Source organism: Xenopus laevis, chromosome 4L (assembly GCF_017654675.1).
Source record: "Xenopus laevis strain J_2021 chromosome 4L, Xenopus_laevis_v10.1, whole genome shotgun sequence".
NCBI classification, from domain to species: domain Eukaryota; kingdom Metazoa; phylum Chordata; class Amphibia; order Anura; family Pipidae; genus Xenopus; species Xenopus laevis.
This window is the reverse complement of record NC_054377.1, coordinates 5,045,160-5,066,981: the sequence shown is the minus strand read 5'-3', so window position 1 is coordinate 5,066,981 and position 21,822 is coordinate 5,045,160. Positions and strand designations below refer to the sequence as shown.

Below are 21,822 nucleotides of genomic sequence, written 5' to 3'. Positions count from 1 at the left end.
CATCAGTTATAAACGGTGAGTTCTGATGTCATTTCTGTCCCATGACTCACTAAAACTTGTGTATTATAATAAATAAAGTACCCCCAGTTGTAAAATATGAGGATATTAGAAGTAACCTCGGAGTTTCATGCCCTGTATAAAAACACTCGGCCTTCGGCCTCGTGTTTTTATATGGTCATGAAACTCCTCGGTAACTTATAATATCCTTATATTTTACAAGAGGGGGTACTTTATTCCCTATATATTATATATATATATATATATATATATATATATATATATATATATATATATATATATATATATATATATATATATATATATACAGCTGCCTCTGCAGAATTGCCCTGTGCCCTAGTGATTTACTAAACACTCGCACAACCAAAAGGAAGTGAAAGTGGAAATGAATTAGAGTAAACATAGAATTTTCAGTTTGTGAAGCTCATTGGTACCAGGACTGCAGCAGTAAATGTGCCGGTATTCTGCCTCATTAATAAACAATGGATTCAGTGTCTATATATTTATTTATAGCCGTCACACCATGAACACGTGTAGCCTTATACCAAGGTGCTAATGTCTTTCTGTATCAGAATTCTGACGGAAACTCAGAATGCACAAAGCCAACATAGACGGAACAAACTATGACCTGCACAGGATTTATCTGGTAATAATTTCTGTGAATCCAAATCACTGTCAATGTCATGCATACAATGTAAAGATGTGAAAGAAAACAAAAAAAAACAAAAGCATGTATTTGGAAATGGAAGATTTATATTGAACTATTGCTCGAATAAAAAATGTTTCTTAAAAAAAAAAAAAAGGACGGTTCACCTTTAAGTTAACGATTAGTAAGTTATAGAATGGCTAATTCTAAGCAACTTTTCCATTGGTTTTCATTTTTTATAGTTTGTGAATTATTTGCCTTCTTCTTCTGACTCTTCCCAGCTTTTCAATGGGGGTCACTGACCCCCATCTAAAAAAACAAATGCTCTGTAAGGCTACAAATGTATTGTTATTGCTACTTTTTATTCCTCACCTTTCTATTTAGGCCTCTCGTATTCTTCTTATTCAAATCAGTGCATGGTTGCTAGGGGAATTTAGATCCTAGCAACCAGATGGCTGAAATTACAAACTGGAGAGCTGCTGAATAAAAAGCTAAATAAGTCAACAACCACAAATAATGAAAACCAATTACAAATGGTCTCAGAATATCCCTCTCTACATTACACTGACAGTTAAATTTAAGGTGAACAATCCCTTTACAACCCACTGACAGAAGCAGAATCCTGGGCCTCAGCGCTGGGAAACTCGATCCCGCCCACTCCAGGGAAGCTCTCCAGTGCGCACGCGCATCGCTCAGCTTTCCCTGCGCCCCAAACATGGCCGAGCAGCTGCGGCGAAGATGCTGAGATTTTCCGCTGGAAGCGAGGAACGAGCGCAGCCATGGCGAGGCTGGCCGACTACTTCATTGTGGTGGGATACGACCATGAGAAGACGGGTAAGTGGTGTGAGCGTTGCGGCCGAGGCAGTGGGATTGTTCCCTGGGCACTGGAGGGGGATGTTGGCAGCCTGGACACCCCTACACTTCTGCACATGCAAAGTCCCCCTCGTACCCCGGGCATGACTTGGGGCGTACCATGTGATACAAGTAGGGGTGCGGCGGGGAGATGGGGCGCCTGTGCCCCAGTGTTTAGTTAAAGTTGGGCTTGTGTCCCTCCAACTCTCATGTCACATCCTGAGTGACGCACAGGGGGATGTCCTCCTCCTCTCCGAGCACAACACAGGACCGAGGAGCTGTGGGAAGGGAGGGAAGCAGCCTGATGTTCCCCCATATTCACCCCTCCTTGCCTGCCCCACGGACAGACTTTATTCCTCTGTATCCTCAGTGTTACCCACAATGCACCTCGACAGGAGGGAAAGGTTACCCACAATGCACCTCTATAGGAGGAAAAGGGAACCCACAATGCATTTCGACAGGAGGGAAAGGGAACCCACAATGCATTGCCACTGTTACCCACAATACACCTACAGGAGGGAACGGTTACCCACAATGTATTGCCACTGTTACCCTCAATGCACCTGTACAGGGGGGAAAGAGAACCCACAATGCATTGCCACTGTTACCCTCAATGCACCTGTACAGGGGGGAAAGAGAACCCACAATGCACCCCTTACAATAAGGGAGAGTGACATTCCCCCCTCTTATTGGAGGGAAGTGTTGACTATTCCGCTTCTTTATAGGTGGGCACCCCACTGTAGGGAAGCCTTATAAACTCTGCACCCTCACATTCTGTGTCCAAACAGAGGAGAAGGCCTAAACCACCCTGCAGGCCTCAGGGGGCAGAAAAGATTGTACCCTCAAACTAATAATGGTTTGTCTTAAGTTTAGTCTCTACCCCCTCTAGAAGAAAGGATTAACCTATTCCCATCCTGTCTGTTGCTGTTGGGGTGCTGGCTGTAAGCTCACCTGTATGGGAAGCCAAGATCTCTATGCACCCAGCTGCAGGCTCAGGGTTATTGTCTGTAGAGTAAGAACTGCACATTGTGCAAAGACACCTGCTAAACCGGTTTCTGTGTTTGGTTGTGGAGCGGGAAAGGACGGTCGGTGACGTCTGTGGTTTCCAGTGGCCTGTGGGAGTTGTAGTCCAACAAGAGCTGGAGAGAAACAGAGAGGGGAATAGCCAGACAACCCGCCTGTGTTCTCTTATCTGTCCCTGTTTGGCAGCGAGATGCTGAGGAGCAGTATAGAGCCTGTAGATTGGGTGCTGTGGATATACAATAATATAATACATTCCACCGAAACTGAACAGGGAACTTGTAACCCGCTTTATTTATTCTCAGGGCTCAGCTTCCATTTTTTCCCCCTTTTAGGAACAGAATAATCTGCCGGGAACATTCCTTTACTGCCAGATTGCATCTCTGTTTTTGCGTAGGGGCGGCCATATTGCTCTGCCAGCTGAGAAACAGAACAGCATCCTTATGGCTCTTATGCAGATGGCGAGTGGTTGTTTGCATTTAAAGGTTATATAGATAGATAGATATCTATAGATAGATAGATAGATAGATAGATAGATAGATAGATAGATAGATAGATAGATATCGATAGATAGATAGATAGATATCGATAGATAGATAGATAGATAGATATCTATAGATAGATAGATAGATATATCTCAAAATATATAGCAGCAGCTTTTGCAGTGTCGTGCAGACAATACTGGTGCTGCTCTCAGTAGCAACTGCCTTTACAAATATCTTTAAAATGAGGATACGTTGGGAGTTCGGAAGTTTCTTAGAATTAAAATGTTCTTTCATTAGGCAGCGTTTTTATAATCTGACTTTGTTTCCCCTTTAAATTCCATCTCCCGGGTTATCGTCCTATCTGTGTGTGTCAGATCATGCGCAGACTGTCAGCTGGTCGGTTCAGAGAGGGAAATAACCTGGGAACAAAGCCGCCCATTATATAAAGAGTGAATGGTTAGCTCTTATTAAAAATGTATTTGGCTTGTTACATGCGTCGGGCAGGGGGCGGCAGTTGCCTTTGGGGCTTATGAGCTCATTCCGGACCCTTGATGTGGCCCTCACATACACGGGGCCGGTGCTAATGGATCTGACATTGTGCATTCAGTTTACACCAGGAATAATAGTGAGTGCTCTGCTTGGGGTGGGGGGCACCCAATGGCAAGAACCGCATAAGAATGTCGAGGGAGTCACTGGCAAGCCCAGACTTTTGGTTTGATCCACTGAGTCCCTGTAGTATTTACAGTATGGCAGCTCCTGCTGCTGTGTGATACTGATTCTACATACCCCCCAAAATAACGTAAAGGGGTGGTTCACCTTTAAGTTAACTTTTAGTTTGTTTTAGAATGGCCAGTTCTACTCAACTTTTCATTTGGTCTGCATTATTTATTTTCCATAGTTTTTTAATTATTTGCCTTTTTCTTCTGACTCTTTCCAGCTTTCAAGTGGGTGTTGCTGACTCCCTTCTAAAAATACAAATGCTCTGTAAGGCTACAACTGTATTGTTATTGCTTGCTTTTTATTACTCCTCTTTCTATTCAGGCCTCTCCTATTCATATTCCAGTCTCTTATTCACATCAGTGCATGGTTGCTAGGGGAATTTGAACCCTAGCAACCAGATCTCTGAAATTGCAAACTGGAGAGCTGTTGAATAACAAGCCAAATAACTCAAAAACCACAAACAATAAAAAATAAAAAACAATCGCAAATTATCTCTGAATATCCCTCTCTACATCATATTTAAAGTTAACACAAAGGTGATCAACCCCTTTAAAGGAGAACTATCGCAAACATGAAAATGTAATATAAGCTTCAGCATACTGAAATAAGACGTTTTCTAAATACAATCCAATTAAATATTCTGTACTGTTTCTGAAATAATCAAGTTTATCTTCACTATTCCTCTCTCAGCATCTGTTTCTCTTCATTCTCTCTTCATGCAGCAGTTGGGTGTCAGATAATCATTGACAGTTAGATCCAATATATCTTATAGGGGGGCTCCTTTTGCCTAGAAGATGTATTAGAGGTCACTCTATTAAACTCACCAGACATCATGTCTCTCTACATGCAGGATTTGTGCAAAAGGCAGTTATTTTGTTACATTTTGTTTGTACTGGAATCAGTTATTTGAGTGACCTCTAATACATCTGCTAGGATAGGAGCCCCCCTATAAGATATATTGGATCTAACTGTCAGTGAATATCTGACACCCAACTGCTGCATGAAGAGAGAATGAAGAGAAACAGATGCTGAGAAAGGAATAGTGAAGATAAACTTGATTATTTCAGAAACAATGCAGAATATTTAATTGATTGTATTTAGACAGTTTCTTAATTCAGTATGATGAAGCTTATATTAAATTTTCATTTATGCGATAATTCCCCTTTAAGCACAGCCCCTAACTGTTCCATTCCAGGGGAGGTATTGGATCTGGTACATGTTCATTCTCTCCATCATTGACGCCCACGACCTGGTTCCCGTGGAAGTGTCAGGCAAGATGGTGTATGACGTTGCCATGGAGATATTTCAGAAACTGTCGCCGGCCCATAATTAGCAGAAATACCTCAGTAATGCGCTCGGTTCTGTTCCGGCGGCAGCGGGCCAGGGTGAAGGCTCATAGGGACGTCTGTGACTCATCCAATCGGGTTTTGCTCTCTACGAGAATATCTATTCGGCTAGTATTGGGAATACCGTAGATATTGAAAATTCCCTTGTTTCCCAGGCTCTAAACTGTTACAATTTCATAGTTGCTAGAAATTCTAAAAAAAAACCAAATACTCTGTAAGGCTACAAATGTATTGTTATTGCTACTTTTTATTGCTCCTCTTTCTATTCAGGTCTCTCTTATTCATATTTTAGTCTCTTATTCAAATCAGTGCATGGTTGCTAGGGGAATTTGGACTCTAGCAACCAGACGCCTGAAATTGCAAACTGGAGAGCTGCTGAATAAAAAGCTAAATAACTCAAAAACCACAAATAATAAAAAATAAAAACCAATTACAAATTCAGAATATCAGTCTCTACGTCATACTAACAGTTAATTTAAAGGTGAACAACCCCTTTGATGTTATTGGTAGTTTTTATTGCTCTTGTGTCTATTCATCTGTCATCCTGACTTCCCAACCGCTGTCTGGTTGCTAGGGTAATTTATATTGGCATCTTCAATCTGGTTGCTAGGGCTTGAGTTCTGAGTTCATATACAGGTGTGGGATCCAGAAAATGGTTATCCAGAAAGCTCCGAACCACAGAAAGGCCGTCTCCCATAGGCCCCATTTTATTCAAATAATTCAAATTTTATAAATTGATTTTCCTTTTTTTTCTCTGTAATAATAAAACAGTAGCTTGTACTTGATCCCAACTAAGATATAATTAATCCTTATTGGAAGTAATACCAGCCTATTCGGTTTATTTAATGTTTATATGATTTTCTAGTAGACTTAAGGTATGAAGATCCAAATAACGGAAAGATCTGTTATCTGGATAACCCCAGGGCCCAAGCATTCTGGATAACAGGTCCGATACCTATATATATATATATATATATATATATATACACACACATGTATCTATATCTATATATATATATATATACACATATATCTATATCTATATATACACACAATAATGTTTTTAAAAAATAGTGGTGAGCACAACTTTCCCTTGTTATAGTATATATATATATATATAGAGAGAGAGAGAGAGAGAGAGAGAGAGAGAGAGAGAGAGAGAGAGAGAGAGAGAGAGAGAGAGAGAGAGAGAGAGAGAGAGAGAGAGAGAGAGAGAGAGAGAGAGAGAGAGAGAGAGAGATGTATGGATGTATATTATTTGACTGCCAGCAGGTGTTTATATTCCATAGTATATTGAGTTTAAGTGTATTTATATAATTATGTATATCTGTATACACATTCTCTGTGGCTCATACATGTAGATGACTGACTGCAAATGCCTATGGGGAAGTATAAAATGTATCAGCCGCAGAGTCGGAACTGAAAGATGTTTTCATTTTGGGGGGAAACAAGTCACAACATTATGATCCGGGAAGATTGAAGAAATAGCATTAATTTTGTTCATAGGATTGGGCAGAATGATCAGGCTTCAGATCTGAGCATTAGACACAGAGAAATTCCTTTGTGGGCCATAATTTAAAGGTCAGATATCCTACACCCTTTAAGCAGGGCGTGTGTATTTTGTTTTCTCTTCAGAATGGCTTATTCTCCGCGTAGAACCTTCTTTCTCTGTATATTTGTATTTATACATATGGGAGGAGGAGGTGCCATATTGATTCCCTTAGACAGTACAGTATGAGGGTATAGCTTATTGTGTGCCCAGAACATTCCTTCTCTGTATATTTGTATTTATACATATGGGAGGAGGTGCCATATTGATTCCCTTAGACAGTACAGTATGAGGGTATAGCTTATTGTGTGCCCAGAACATTCCTTCTCTGTATATTTGTATTTATACATATGGGAGGAGGAGGAGGTGCCATATTGATTCCCTTAGACAGTACAGTATGAGGGTATAGCTTATTGTGTGCCCAGAACATTCCTTCTCTGTATATTTGTATTTATACATGTGGGAGGAGGGAGGTGCCATATTGATTCCCTTAGACAGTACAGTATGAGGGTATAGCTTATTGTGTGCCCAGAACATTCCTTCTCTGTATATTTGTATTTATACATATGGGAGGAGGAGGTGCCATATTGATTCCCTTAGGCTTTGCAAATTCAGTGTAATGCTAAGAGTCCCAGCATTATGTACGTGACTTCCAGACAAGCTTTTCCAATTCTAATTCTGCGGATTCTCCCAATTCGGGGCCATATGGGCAGCAGTGCGAGTGAGAGCAGAGCTCAGAGGTCGGAGGATGACGTCTCAGCTGCAGAGTCAGACTTTACAGTAGGAGGGAATGGGATTTACGTACAAAGCAATATCATGTGAATGAGTGTAGGACGTGTGCTCCCAGCTCCGTGTATGATCATCTCTGGGGCTTGTGGGTTTTATAATGAGCAAAGTCATCCCCAAACCTCAACAGATAATGAGATGATCCAGTTATACAGGGCAGAGCAGTGGGAAAATGAGGATGAATTGGCTCACATTCACAAATGTAACTTTCCCTATATATTTATATAAGTTGGACATCATTGTTCAATCTTATAGCTAAGAATTAGTGATGAGCAGGTTGACCCAAACGCTGGAAATGACATAGCAACGTGGACCCTGCCCCAGAATAATGATGTGTTCAGTATAGCTTTTATAAAGATGTTTTTTAAAAACTGGTTGGAATTTCCTATTTTTTGGGTGGCGTTCCCCTTTAATGGATTTGTTCACCTTTGCGTTAGCTTTTAGTATGATGTAGAGAGTGATATTCTGAAACTATTTGCAATTAGGTTTCATTTTTTAATACTTGTGGTTTTTGAGTTATTTAGATTTTTATTCAGCAGCTCTCCAGTTTGCAATTTCAGCCATTTGGTTGCTAGGGACCAATGACCCTAGCAACCATGCACTGATTTGAATAAGAGACTGGAATATGAATAGGAGAGGCCTGAATCGAAAGACGAGTAATAAAAAGTATCAATAACAATACATTTGTAGCCTTACAGGGTATTTGTGTTGTAGATGGGGTCAGTGACCCCCATTTAAAAGCTGGAAAGAGTCGGAAGAAGAAAGTAAATAATTAAAAACCACCCCTTTAATCATCTGATTTCTGCTAAAACATTTCAGGAGTCAGAGAATATCAGCAGGCAGACACTGCTTTCAGGAATAATTACTTTTCCAGTATAGATTTTGTAAAACTTATATTGAAAACTTGTTGAAATTTCGCATTTTTTGGGTGGAGTTCACCTTTAAAGGGGTGGTTCACCTTTATGTTCGCTTTTAGTATGTTATAGAATGGCCTAATTCTAAGCAACTTTTCAATTGGCCTTCATGTATTCTTTTTTTGTTTTTTTTAATTATTCACTTTCTTCTTCTGACTCCTTCCAGCTTTTAAATGGGGGTCACTGACCCCATCTTAAAAAACAAATGCTCTGTAAGGCTACAAATTTATTTTTATTTATTGCTACTTTTTATTATTCCTCTTTCTATTCAGGCCTCTCCTATTTATAGTCCAGTCAATTCAATGCATGGTTGCTAGGGTAATTGGGACCCTAGCAACCAGCTGAAATTACAAACTGGAGAGCTGCTGAATAAAAAGCTAAATAACTCAAAAACCACAAAAAAAATAATATTAACTGCAATTTTTTTTGGAATATCCCTCTATACATCATTTCATTTAAAGGTATACAACCCCCTTTAAAGCATGGCTAACAATGAATGGCTTCTTAGGATTGGTGTGTGTTTTCTCTTTAAGTCACCAGTACAAAGTGTTTATTTTAAATCCCAATTAGAAGAGAAAATGGGGTTTGTATGGAGCAGAGTATTGGCCCAGGTTGTGCGGTGCCTCTGGGATTTCTGCGCTCCGTTTGTATTATTTCCGATCTTCCCTTTCCCATGTTCATGATGGGAGGCAGATGGGCTTGTGGCAAGTGGACAGGGGACATGGGAAAGGGCTTCCAACTTGACTTAATGACTTCTCAAGCCACGAGGAACCACACGGGGCCCTCACTGCTCCCACAGCTGTTTGTCATCTCCGAGTTGTCACCTTTAACCCAACCAAGCGCTTTAGCCTCTTTGTGTTTCTAGATGTCGGCACCTTCCTTAATCTTCTTATTGGTGTCTGATAAATACTTACCCGTTGCACAGCTTTCTCCTCAATGTCTAATCTGCATAAAGAGCCTTTAATCTTTATTAAAGGGATACCGTCCTTCAAACAGCTCCCTAAATGATTTATCAGCCGTAAAGCAAGCAGTAAAGAATGTTCTGTTAAACAGATAGCTAGAATCTCAGCTGCCGTAAAGCAGAACAGGACTGCTGCTTACAATGGGGATCAGATAGGATCTGTGCAGCCACTGGGACAGAATGTTCTGTTATACAGATAACTAGAATCTCAGCTGCCATAAAGCAGGACAGGACTGCTGCTTACAATGGGGATCAGATAGGATCTGTGCAGCCACTGGGACAGAATGTTCTGTTATACAGATAGCTAGAATCTCAGCTGCCATAAAGCAGGACAGGACTGCTGCTTACAATGGGGATCAGATAGGATCTGTGCAGCCACTGGGACAGAATGTTCTGTTATACAGATAGCTAGAATGTCAGCTGCCATAAAGCAGGACAGGACTGTTGCTTACAATGGGGATCAGATAGGATCTGTGCAGCCACTGGGACAGAATGCTCTGTTATACAGATAGCTAGAATCTCAGCTGCCATAAAGCAGGACAGGACTGCTGCTTACAATGGGGATCAGATAGGATCTGTGCAGCCACTGGGACAGAATGTTCTGTTATACAGATAGCTAGAATCTCAGCTGCCATAAAGCAGGACAGGACTGCTGCTTACAATGGGGATCAGATAGGATCTGTGCAGCCACTGGGACAGAATGTTCTGTTATACAGATAGCTAGAATCTCAGCTGCCATAAAGCAGGACAGGACTGCTGCTTACAATGGGGATCAGATAGGATCTGTGCAGCCACTGGGACAGAATGTTCTGTTATACAGAATCTCAGCTGCCATAAAGCAGGACAGCACTGCTGCTTACAATTTGGATCAGAATTCTGATTTGGGCAGTTATATATTTCCTATAATGTTATACGTAGAAGACAGGTACCCTTAAAAGCAGAGCGACCAACCCCACAGCGTTGCTTTATGTAACCCGGAACTCTTGCGTAACCGACAACTAACGAAGCCTCCAAATTAAATTGGATTGCTGAAAAAACCTTTAAGAGAACATGCTAATTGGGAAGCATTTTCCTCCCTATAAAAGCAGTCCGTATGAGAGGGTTTAGGGAAAGCGGTAATCCTGAGTGGCATTTAGACCACAATAAACAATAGCTGAGCCAGAACCATTAACATCGGGCCCCGGCGCTGCCCACAGAATTCTCAGAAAATCACTGTGTGGTTAAAATATGATTTTCCCAGTCTCTCTTTGGGGAAAATGTGATTCAATTGGGATGTGTTATATAATAGGATATTAAAGTGACAGCGATTCATTTGGGTATCCTTTATGGATTTCATACACTGCCCTGAGCCCTTGTATTCTGCGAGCCTTTGCTTTTCGTTATTTGCTATTGGCCTTCCAATGACGCTGACACTTTCTAGTGTTCTGGGCAAAATGCAGTGTCCATAAAGGACGGAATACTTTCTATATATCACTGCACAAAGCAGTTTAAAGGCGTTGTTCCCCTTTAAATTAACTGTTAGTACGATGTAGAGAGTGATATTCCGAGGCAATTGGTCTTCATTTTTTATTGCGGTTTTTGAATTAGTTAGGTCTTTGTTTCACTGCTTTAGCAGCTTGCAATTTCAGCAGCTATCTGGTTACTAGGGTCCAAATTACCCTAGCAACCAGGTTGGAGACTGAAATATGAATAGGGGTGGACCTGTATAGAAAGATAAGCAATAAAAAAAAAACAAACAATACAATTGTAGCCTTGCAGAGCAAAAGTTTATGGGCTGCCGGGGTCAGTGAGCCCATCTGGTTACTAGGGTCCAAATTACCCTAGCAACCAGGTTGGAGAATAGGAGAGCACCTGGATGGAAAGATAAGCAATAGAAAAAATAGCAATAAAATTGTAGCCTCACAGAGCAACAGTTTATGGGCTGCTGTGGTCAGTGACCCCCAGCTATCTGGTGAACCAGCTGGTTGCTAGGTTTCAAACTACCCTAGCAACCAGGTCAAGACTAGAATAGGAGAGGACCTGCATCGAACGATAAGCAATTAAAAAATAATAATAAAATTGTAGCCTCACAGAGCAACAGTTTATGGGTTGCCGGGGTCAGTAACCCTATCTTGTTGCTAGGGTTCAAGTTACCCTAGTAACCAGGTCAATACTGGAATATGAATAGGAGAGGACCTGGATGGAAAGATAAGCAAAAAAATATAAAAAAAATAGCAATAAAATGTAAGCTTCCCAGAGCAACAGTTTATGGGCTGCTGGGGTCAGTGACCCCCATCTGAAAGCTGGAAAGAGTCAGTCAAACTCCAAATTACCCTAGCAACCAGGTTGAGACTGGAATAGGAGAGGACCTGGATAAAACAATAAGCAATAAAAAAAATAACTATAAAATTGTAGCCTCACAGAACAACAGTTTTTGGGCTGCCAGGGTCAGTGACCCCCATCTGAAAGCTGGAAAGTCAGTCAACCAGATAGCAACCAGCTATCTGGTTGCTAGGTTCTAAATAACCCTAACAACCAGGTCGAGACTAGAATAGGAGAGGACCTGCATAGAACGATAAGCAATTAAAAAATAATAATAAAATTGTAGCTTCATGAAGGGCTGCCAGGGTCATTGGCCCCCATCTGAAGGCTGGTAAGAGTCAGTCAACCAGATAGCAACCAGTTATGTGGTTACTAGGGTCCAATTTACCCTAGCAACCAAGTTGAGACTGAAGTATGAATAGGAGAGGACCTGGATATAAAGATAAGCAATAAGAGCAACAGTTTATGGGCTTCCGGGGTCAGTGACCCCCAACCTTAAAGCTGGAAAGAGTCTGAAGAAGAAGGCAAAGTATAGAAAATTGAAAACCTATTGGAAAGTTACTAAAAATGATCATAAAAGGTGAAACACACCCCTTTAATGTTGTCGTCTTAACCTGCCCATACATGGCACACTGTCAGCTGCCCACCGAGATGACAGTTTCATGGTCCATGTATTGGTGCTCCATGTAATCCTGCCAGTTCGGCTGAAAAACCGGTATCTTTGAATATCGTACTGAATATTTTGGAAACGTATCTAGAATTATTACTTTTTGTGTAGTGTCCAGGGTGTGAGGGGCTAATGAGAAGCGACTCAACCACTGTTTTCCCTCCCTTATTTGTACCCTGGGTACCCCTGGAACTATAGCAGGGTGACACCCCAATGTTTCTATATATCTGTAACCTTGTTATAAGCTAAGGGGGCCCAGTCTGAAGGTCAGTTAGGGGGAGATTTGGGGTGAGTGATCATTTGTACCCTGGGTACCCCTGGAACTATAGCAGGGTGACACCCCAATGTTTCTATATATCTGTAACCTTGTTATGAGCTAAGGGGCCCAGTCTGAAGGTCAGTTAGGGGGAGATTTGGGGTGAGTGATCATTTGTACCCTGGGTACCCCTGGAACTATAGCAGGGTGACACCCCAATGTTTCTATATATCTGTAACCTTGTTATGAGCTAAGGGGGCCCAGTCTGAAGGCCAGTTAGGGGGAGATTTGGGGTGAGTGTTTATTTGTACCCTGGGTACCCCTGGAACTATAGCAGGGTGACACCCCAATGTTTCTATATATCTGTAACCTTGTTATGAGCTAAGGGGGCCCAGTCTGAAGGTCAGTTAGGGGGAGATTTGGGGTGAGTGTTTATTTGTACCCTGGGTACCCCTGGAACTATAGCAGGGTGACACCCCAATGTTTCTATATATCTGTAACCTTGTTATGAGCTAAGGGGGCCCAGCCTAAAGGCCAGTTAGGGTGAGATTTGGGGTGAGTGCTTATGTGTGCCCTGGGTACCCCTGGAACTATAGCAGGGTGACTGTTACCCCAATGTTTCTATATATCTGTAACCTTGTTATGAGCTAAGGGGGCCCAGTCTGAAGGTCAGTTAGGGGGAGATTTGGGGTGAGTGCTTATTTGTACCCTGGGTACCCCTGGAACTATAGCAGGGTGACACCCCAATGTTTCTATATATCTGTAACCTTGTTATGAGCTAAGGGGGCCCAGTCTGAAGGTCAGTTAGGGGGAGATTTGGGGTGAGTGATTATTGGTACCCCTGGAACTATAGCAGGGTGACTGTTACCCCAATGTTTCTATATATCTGTAACCTTGTTATGAGCTAAGGGGGCCCAGTCTGAAGGTCAGTTAGGGGGAGATTTGGGGTGAGTGATTATTTGTGCCCTGGGTACCCCTGGAACTATAGCAGGGTGACTGTTACCCCAATGTTTCTATATATCTGTAACCTTGTTATGAGCTAAGGGGGCCCAGTCTGAAGGTCAGTTAGGGGGAGATTTGGGGTGAGTGTTTATTTGTACCCTGGGTACCCCTGGAACTATAGCAGGGTGACTGTCACCCCAATGTTTCTATATATCTCTAGCCTAGTTTTTAACTAAGGAAGCATGGGTTGGACATAGTTTCTTGATTTCAACCCCCATATTTCTTTAGAGCAGTCAGGGGAGAAAGAGGAGATGGCAGTTAATCAAATGACGAGTCCTCCGTTAAAATTCCTGTATAATTGGCACCTCCTTATCTGTAAACTTGAGTCGTGAGAAGTCGTGAGATGGGCAAACCAGTCCCATGTTAAGTATAACCATAGCAACCAGTATCATGTTGGTACCATAACTATATCCGAAATGTTATGGATTATAGTCGAGAGGACAATAAACATATATATAAATTTACAGTGGATTTTTCCCTTGTGTTGTCCCCGATGGACCCAGACCTCGGCTGAACTCTCAAACCCACTTCCTTTGCTCTTGGACGTTACTCCTCTAGGGACCCCCACACTCCCATGCTGGTTTCCCGCATTACTTTTTTTTTTCCATCCACTCGTTTTAATCCCAATTCCCACTGCACCCAACAGCTCCATTTGCCCCTCGCTAAAATTGACCACAACATTAAAACGCTGCAATTAATCGGAAAGTTGGGCATCATAGCGCAGCCCCCGTTGAGCACCCGCTGCAAAACGACTCCCCGTTTTCAGTTGTCGATGTGTTTATTTCGACCCGCATTAAATGCGACCTTCCCATTTAATCGCTCTCTAGAAAGAGGCAGCCCACAATTAATCGGAGAGAGCCAGCTAATCCAGGCTACATGGATTTCTCCGAATTGGCATCAAAGAATTCTCTTAAAGCAAAAAATAACAAAAATAAGCCGCTTAAACCCAATACACATTTGTTTTGTTCCCGTAATGTTTATTTTCAAAATTCAGTTTGTTACTCGAGGCAAATGGTGCTGTCCCGAACCTTTGTTTTATATTTATGACCTTTGTATTTATAGGTATGGATGGGAGGTGCCATATTGATTCCCTTAGACAGTACAGTATGAGGGTACAGCTTATTGTGTGCCCAGAACATTCCTTCTCTGTATATTTGTATTTATACATATGGAAGGGGGAGGTGCCATATTGATTCCCTTAGACAGTACAGTATGAGGGTATAGCTTATTGTGTGCCCAGAACATTCCTTCTCTGTATATTTGTATTTATACATATGGGAGGAGGTGCCATATTGATTCCCTTAGACAGTACAGTATGAGGGTATAGCTTATTGTGTGCCCAGAACATTCCTTCTCTGTAAATTTGTATTTATACATATGGGAGGAGGGAGGTGCCATATTGATTCCCTTAGACAGTACAGTATGAGGGTATAGCTTATTGTGTGCCCAGAACATTCCTTCTCTGTATATTTGTATTTATACATATGGGAGGAGGTGCCATATTGATTCCCTTAGACAGTACAGTATGAGGGTATAGCTTATTGTGTGCCCAGAACATTCCTTCTCTGTATATTTGTATTTATACATATGGGAGGAGGAGGTGCCATATTGATTCCCTTAGACAGTACAGTATGAGGGTATAGCTTATTGTGTGCCCAGAACATTCCTTCTCTGTATATTTGTATTTATACATATGGGAGGAGGAGGTGCCATATTGATTCCCTTAGACAGTACAGTATGAGGGTATAGCTTATTGTGTGCCCAGAACATTCCGTCTCTGTATATTTGTATTTATACATATGGGAGGAGGAGGTGCCATATTGATTCCCTTAGACAGTACAGTATGAGGGTATAGCTTATTGTGTGCCCAGAACATTCCTTCTCTGTATATTTGTATTTATACATATGGGAGGAGGTGCCATATTGATTCCCTTAGACAGTACAGTATGAGGGTATAGCTTATTGTGTGCCCAGAACATTCCGTCTCTGTATATTTGTATTTATACATATGGGAGGAGGAGGTGCCATATTGATTCCCTTAGACAGTACAGTATGAGGGTATAGCTTATTGTGTTTCCATAATTCCTTAATGCATTTCTCACTTTACACTGATTGAGTAAATAAATCTTCCCATAAAGTTCGGGGTTTTACCCTCTTACCCCATGCGCCTCACTGTTATCTGAAAACAAATAGGAGCAATGAAGATTTATCACTGGACGAAACAAATCCCCGCTTTAGAGCAGACACTTTTAAAGGGTAAGTGAGCAGCCACTTGTTATAGAAGGGGTCAGTGTGGGAGATGCATTATGACAGGGGCAGAGCTTTTCATGGATGAGTTACTGTCACTATCTCAGGGTACAGACATTAATCAGGAGCAGGACCATAAAGTCACGTTGATTGAACAAAAATTAGCTTTAATGGCTCCAATAATCCATGTCTTGTTTTCATACGAGCACAGGGTCTTCTTTTCATAACTTCACATTCCAGACCAGTCCGAAATCTGCCTGTTCTATTAACCTCTGTGTCAACTGTAAAGCTGACTGTCTGCTTTAAGGATTTAAAGGGGAAGTAAGCCTTGTCTATTGCAAAACTGGGCTAATTTTTCGCTATGAGCTACATTTTGTATGTGTTTCATAGAATTCACTGGGGGTTTAAAGGGGAAATAAACCCCTAAATAAAATTGTACCGAATTAAAGAAAATGCCATTTTAAGCAACTTTTCAATATAAATTCATTACACATTCTCACTGGTTTTAGAGTTATACATAAATGTAATTTATATCAAAAGAAACATCTGTCCGGCCATTTCTATGCTCCTGACTCTGAACTTTTGAAACAATGTTGCAAGTTTCAGTTCCCCTCCAGCAAATCTGCTCTTTTCATCAGCTGCTTCTGTTACGTTGTTTTCAAAGTCAGAGCCGCCGGGTCGAGTAGCAATGGAGAGACCGACGCTGCTGTCCATACAATCACATTGCCCAATAACTACAAAACCATTGAGAATTTGTAATGATTGTATATGGGGAAGTTGCTCACAATTGAAATATCTTTCATGCGGGCATTACTTATAGTATTATATTATATGCCCTTTAATTTGTTCTTATTGGGACTCACATAAAACTGAATATAGGGAACTGGGAATGACCAGCATTAACATGACAGATATAGGCTGCTCAGTTGTATCAGGAGAAAATCAGCTGAAAGCCCATGGACCGTACCAAGTTCTGATTGATCCAGAATGAGCGAGAGATCCTGTACTGATATTTCCTACTAAAATCAAGCACAACGGTAATTGTCACAACACGAGTGTGTTCATTTGCTTAATAACCTCCCCTCGTCTTATACATTAGTGCTGTGTTCTTTTATGTTGTGATTTTGATCAAACGTTTGTTTTCTTATATTTTCCTTATATATTGCTGCAAAGATCCTATCTGATCCCCGATCGAAGCAGCAGTCCTGCCCTTCTTTATGGCAGCTGAGATTCTAGCTATCTGTATAACAGAACATTCTGTCCCAGTGGCTGCACAGATCCTTTCTGATCCCCATTGTAAGCAGCAGTCCTGTCCTGCTTTATGGCAGCTGAGATTCTAGCTATCTGTATAACAGAACATTCTGTCCCAGTGGCTGCACAGATCCTTTCTGATCCCCATTGTAAGCAGCAGTCCTGTCCTGCTTTATGGCAGCTGAGATTCTAGCTATCTGTATAACAGAGCATTCTGTCCCAGTGGCTGCACAGATCCTATCTGATCCCCATTGTAAGCAGCAGTCCTGTCCTGCTTTATGGCAGCTGAGATTCTAGCTATCTGTATAACAGAGCATTCTGTCCCAGTAACTGCACAGGTCCTATCTGATCCCCATTGTAAGCAGCAGTCCTGTCCTGCTTTATGGCAGCGGAGATTCTAGCTATCTGTATAACAGAGCATTCTGTCCCAGTGGCTGCACAGATCCTATCTGATCCCCATTGTAAGCAGCAGTCCTGTCCTGCTTTATGGCAGCTGAGATTCTAGCTATCTGTATAACAGAACATTCTGTCCCAGTGGCTGCATATGTGCACACGTGTGTCCCTATAATCCCCTTTACATCGTATATCATATAGTGCTGAAATCAGTATCACACGGCCGGTTTATTTTCAGGATTTGGGTGAGAGGTGAATCCCTTAATGCGTCCCGTTCACCTGTTACGGATCATAAATAGAGGAAAGTTGACAAGATGCGTAAAATCCAGGTTAGCGGTGTCATGAGACCGCGTTTTTGTCTATTTGTGGCTCCAGCACCTCTTCGTTAACCCCGTCCCACCTGCTGCACGTTGATTAGTTCCAGTACGACAAGTCCCTGTGACTAAATGGAAAGTGCGAACCTTCAGCCTCCTGTCCTCCTGGGGGAACAAAGAAGGGGTTGAATAGCCACATCCTTGCAGACTCAGGTTCAATGTAACAGTTTTTCGTTACCCTTTAAATTGTTATAAAATGACTTTTTGTTGCACAGTAGTGCTCAGAATGAAAGAATCCAGTGCAGAGGTTGTTACTGTTGCCAATCGTTCAACCTGTAGTATTTAAGTGTCTAATTGTGCTGCAGGACAAACAGGACAAACCTTCTCCTGTCTGCATTCATCAGTTTAACCTTCACCTGCAAGCACTGCCCTCTGCCTTCTCTGTGCTCACTAGAGACTGCTCAGTGTCTCTGCATTGATACCTGTAGTGGGAGTAGTTACCTGTGCACAAAAAAAGATCTGTTGTCATGGCTACTATTGTCCTTAAAGGGTCGGTTCACCTTTAAAGGGATACTGTCATGGGAAAATAATTTGTTTTCAGAATAAATCAGTTAATAGTGCTGCTCCAGCAGAATTCTGCACTGAAATCCATTTCTCAAAAGAGCAAACAGATTTTTTTATATTCAGTTTTGAAATCTGACATGGGGCTAGACATTTTGTCAATTTCCCAGCTGCCCCCAGTCATGTGACTTTGCTCTGATAAACTTCAGTCACTCTTTACTGCTGTACTGCAAGTTGGAGTGATATCACCCTCTCCCTTTTTCCCCCCCAGCAGCCTAACAACAGAACAATGGGACGGTAACCAGATAGCAGCTCCCTAACACAAGATAACAGCTGCCTGGTAGATCTAAGAACAACACTCAATAGTAAAATCCAGGTCCCGCTGAGACTCCTTCAGTTACATTGAGAAGGAAAAACAGCAGCCTGCCAGAAAGCATTTCTCTCCTAAAGTGCAGGCACAAGTCACATGACCAGGGGCAGCTGGGAAATTGACAAAATGTCTAGCCCCATGTCAGATTTCAAAATTGAATATAAAAAAATCTGTTTGCTCTTTTGAGAAATGGATTTCAGTGCAGAATTCTGCTGGAGTAGCACTATTAACTGATGTATTTTGAAAAAAAACATGTTTTCTGGTGACAGGATCCCTTTAAGGTAATGTTTAGTATGTTATAGAATGGCTAATTCTAAGCAACTTTTCAATTGATCTTCATTATTTTTTTTTTTTTTTAAGTTTTTTGGTGATTTGCCTTCTTCATCTGACTCTTTCCAGCTTTCAAATGGGGGTCACTGACCCCATCTAAAAACACATGCTCTGTAAGGCTACAAATGTATTGTTATTGCTACTTTTTATTCCTCCTCTTTCTATTCAGGCCTCTCCTATTCATATTCCAGTCTCTAATTCAAATCAGTGAATGGTTGCTAGGGGAATTTGGACCCTAGCAACCAAATGGCTGAAATTACAAACTGGAGAGCTGCTGAATAAAAAGCTAAATAACTAAAACACCACAAATAATAAAACATGAAAACCAATTGCAAATTGTCTCAGAATATCACTCTCTATGTCATACTAAAAATGAACTCAAAGGTGAGCAACCCCGTATGAAATGGGACATGTAGATAATCACAGTGTGGTACATGTGCGTGTTATTTGCAGTCATTGCGGTTTTAACAGCTGTTCATCAGGACAAATCACAATATTATTGTTTTGGGGTTGTAACGGAAACATTGATAGGCAGCCTGCTCTCCAGCAACCTAGAATTTTGTGTTGTCGCACGACGGCCATTAAATCCATACCATCTGTTAAAATCGAGTATAACACACATATATATATATTTATAAAACATCCTCAGAATTCCCATAACATCCCCCGCAAGCTTCTATCTAAACAAGTACACGGGCAATAAATTGTCTGCCGAAATATCAGCTGCCTGCCACATTGTCTGCTTGTGTTGTGTCCAGTTTAAAGGGCAAGTAAAGCCTCCTCTGAACTTGAACCTCAGCCGATATAATAGGTGTTTTTGCAGGTACAGATATATGGAAGAAGACGGTATTTGCATGGTTACAGCCAGTTCAGAACCAGCCTGGAAGAATTCATGAGTCATGAAAATTGGGACAATGGAGTGCAAATATCTGTCCAACCCGTGGGCTCACAGTTCCAGTTTAACGAGAGCTATCGACGTCTGTGCCCGGTACCTAACACAAGTGATAACATTAGGGAGTTCACTAATTTGAACTAATCTGCAATCAGGCCTTTTTTTTTTTAAATTTCCTGTTGTTTTTCAAGTTATTTGCCCTTTAATTTCCATCACTTAATCTACATGCTGTCTGCTGGAGGGAGGGTGCAGACCCTGCGGCGGCAGGAGCTATAAGGGACCCTAATTAATGAGCCATTTCAATATATACAGGTGTGGGTTCTGTTATGCAGATCTGATGACACTGTCCCTTTAAAAAACATTTTGTTTTAAAAAAAAAATTAGTTTGTATACATTGAAAAATAAATCACCAAGATAAATGAAACTTTAAAATCGCAAAGTCTTTATTAAGAAATAACTGACCGAAAGTCGGTTTGCGCTCCTCTTCAGAAAAGGTGATCCATTGTGCGGCGCTCCATTTCTCCTCCTGATGGGAAATAGCCAGGGAGGAGAAATCGAGCGCCGCACGATGGATCGTTTTGGTCAGTTATTTCTTAATAAAGGCTTTGCGATTTTAAAGTTTAATTTGTCCTTGTGTTTTTTTTCAATGTATACTAATGAATTTTTTTATATTTGTTTTTGATGTTACGGGTCCTTTAAATAGGGATATTTCGTATTTGGCCCAATGGAGAAATGAAATACCCACATCCCTTGCTAGAATATTATCCCTCGCCCATAACTGCTTATTTACTTCTGAATCAGCCGCATTATTTTCTATAAATACACCATGTATTTGTGTCCTTACTGTAAGTCGGCCTATGGGGAAGGGGCTTCTCTCACTTCCCCTAATTTTGTGGCCTGGCCCTGGGCCACATGGGCGGTTAAATAGCTGAAAGTTTTTATCATCTTAAATGGTATTTATTAAACTCATCCCACTAATTAACTTGTCTGGTACCGACTACTGCCCCCGCTTCTCTTGTTTCCTGCTGTTCCTCTTCAATTACTACTTAATCCCATATGTATAGATACAAATATACAGAGGGGCAAATTTACTAAAGCGCGAAGCGTCATTTCGTTACTTTGCCGATTTACTAACGGGTGCCGTCGTAAATTAGCTAGCGAAGTGGACCTACTCTAGCGATACTTCGCACCCTTACGCCAGGCGAAGTTGCGCTATGGCGAAGGGACGTAACTACGCTAATTCACTAACGTGCGCATTTTACTGAACGTTGCCTCTTGCGCCAGACCAGGTGAGGTTCAATACAATAGATAGGAATTTGTCCAAAAAGATTTAAACAATTTTCGAAGTCCCAAAAAACGCTTGCGTCTTTTACTTTTTTAAGGGTGATAGTATGAAAAATAGCGCAAATTTTTTTGGGGGCACCCTCCTTCCCCCAATATGGCACCTCCCTCCTCACATATGTATAAATACAAATATACAGAGAAGGAATGTTCTGGGCACACAATAAGCTATACCCTCATACTGTACTGTCTAAGGGAATCAATATGGCACCTCCTCCTCCCATATGTATAAATAAAAATATACAGAGAAGGAATGTTCTGGGCACACAATAAGCTATACCCTCATACTGTACTGTCTAAGGGAATCAATATGGCACCTCCTCCTCCCATATGTATAAATACAAATATACAGAGAAGGAATGTTCTGGGCACACAATAAGCTATACCCTCATACTGTACTGTCTAAGGGAATCAATATGGCACCTCCCTCTTTGTCCAAAAAGATTTAAACAATTTTCGAAGTCCCAAAAAACGCTTGCGTCTTTTACTTTTTTAAGTAGACCAGGTGAGGTTCAATACAATAGATAGGAATTTGTCCAAAAAGATTTAAACAATTTTCGAAGTCCCAAAAAACGCTTGCGTCTTTTACTTTTTTAAGGG

At 41.3% G+C, this 21,822-nt stretch overlaps 1 protein-coding gene across 1 annotated transcript in view; it reads left to right on the top strand.

Moving 5' to 3' along the window:
* The first annotated feature begins 1,296 nt into the window (after positions 1-1,296).
* sbf2.L (SET binding factor 2 L homeolog) overlaps positions 1,297-21,822 on the top strand; it is a 176,514-nt gene continuing 155,988 nt past the window's right edge. Inside the window, 1 exon segment of the mRNA NM_001091038.1 lies at positions 1,297-1,498. Coding sequence (NP_001084507.1) covers positions 1,444-1,498 — 55 coding nt within the window. The 5' untranslated portion in view covers positions 1,297-1,443.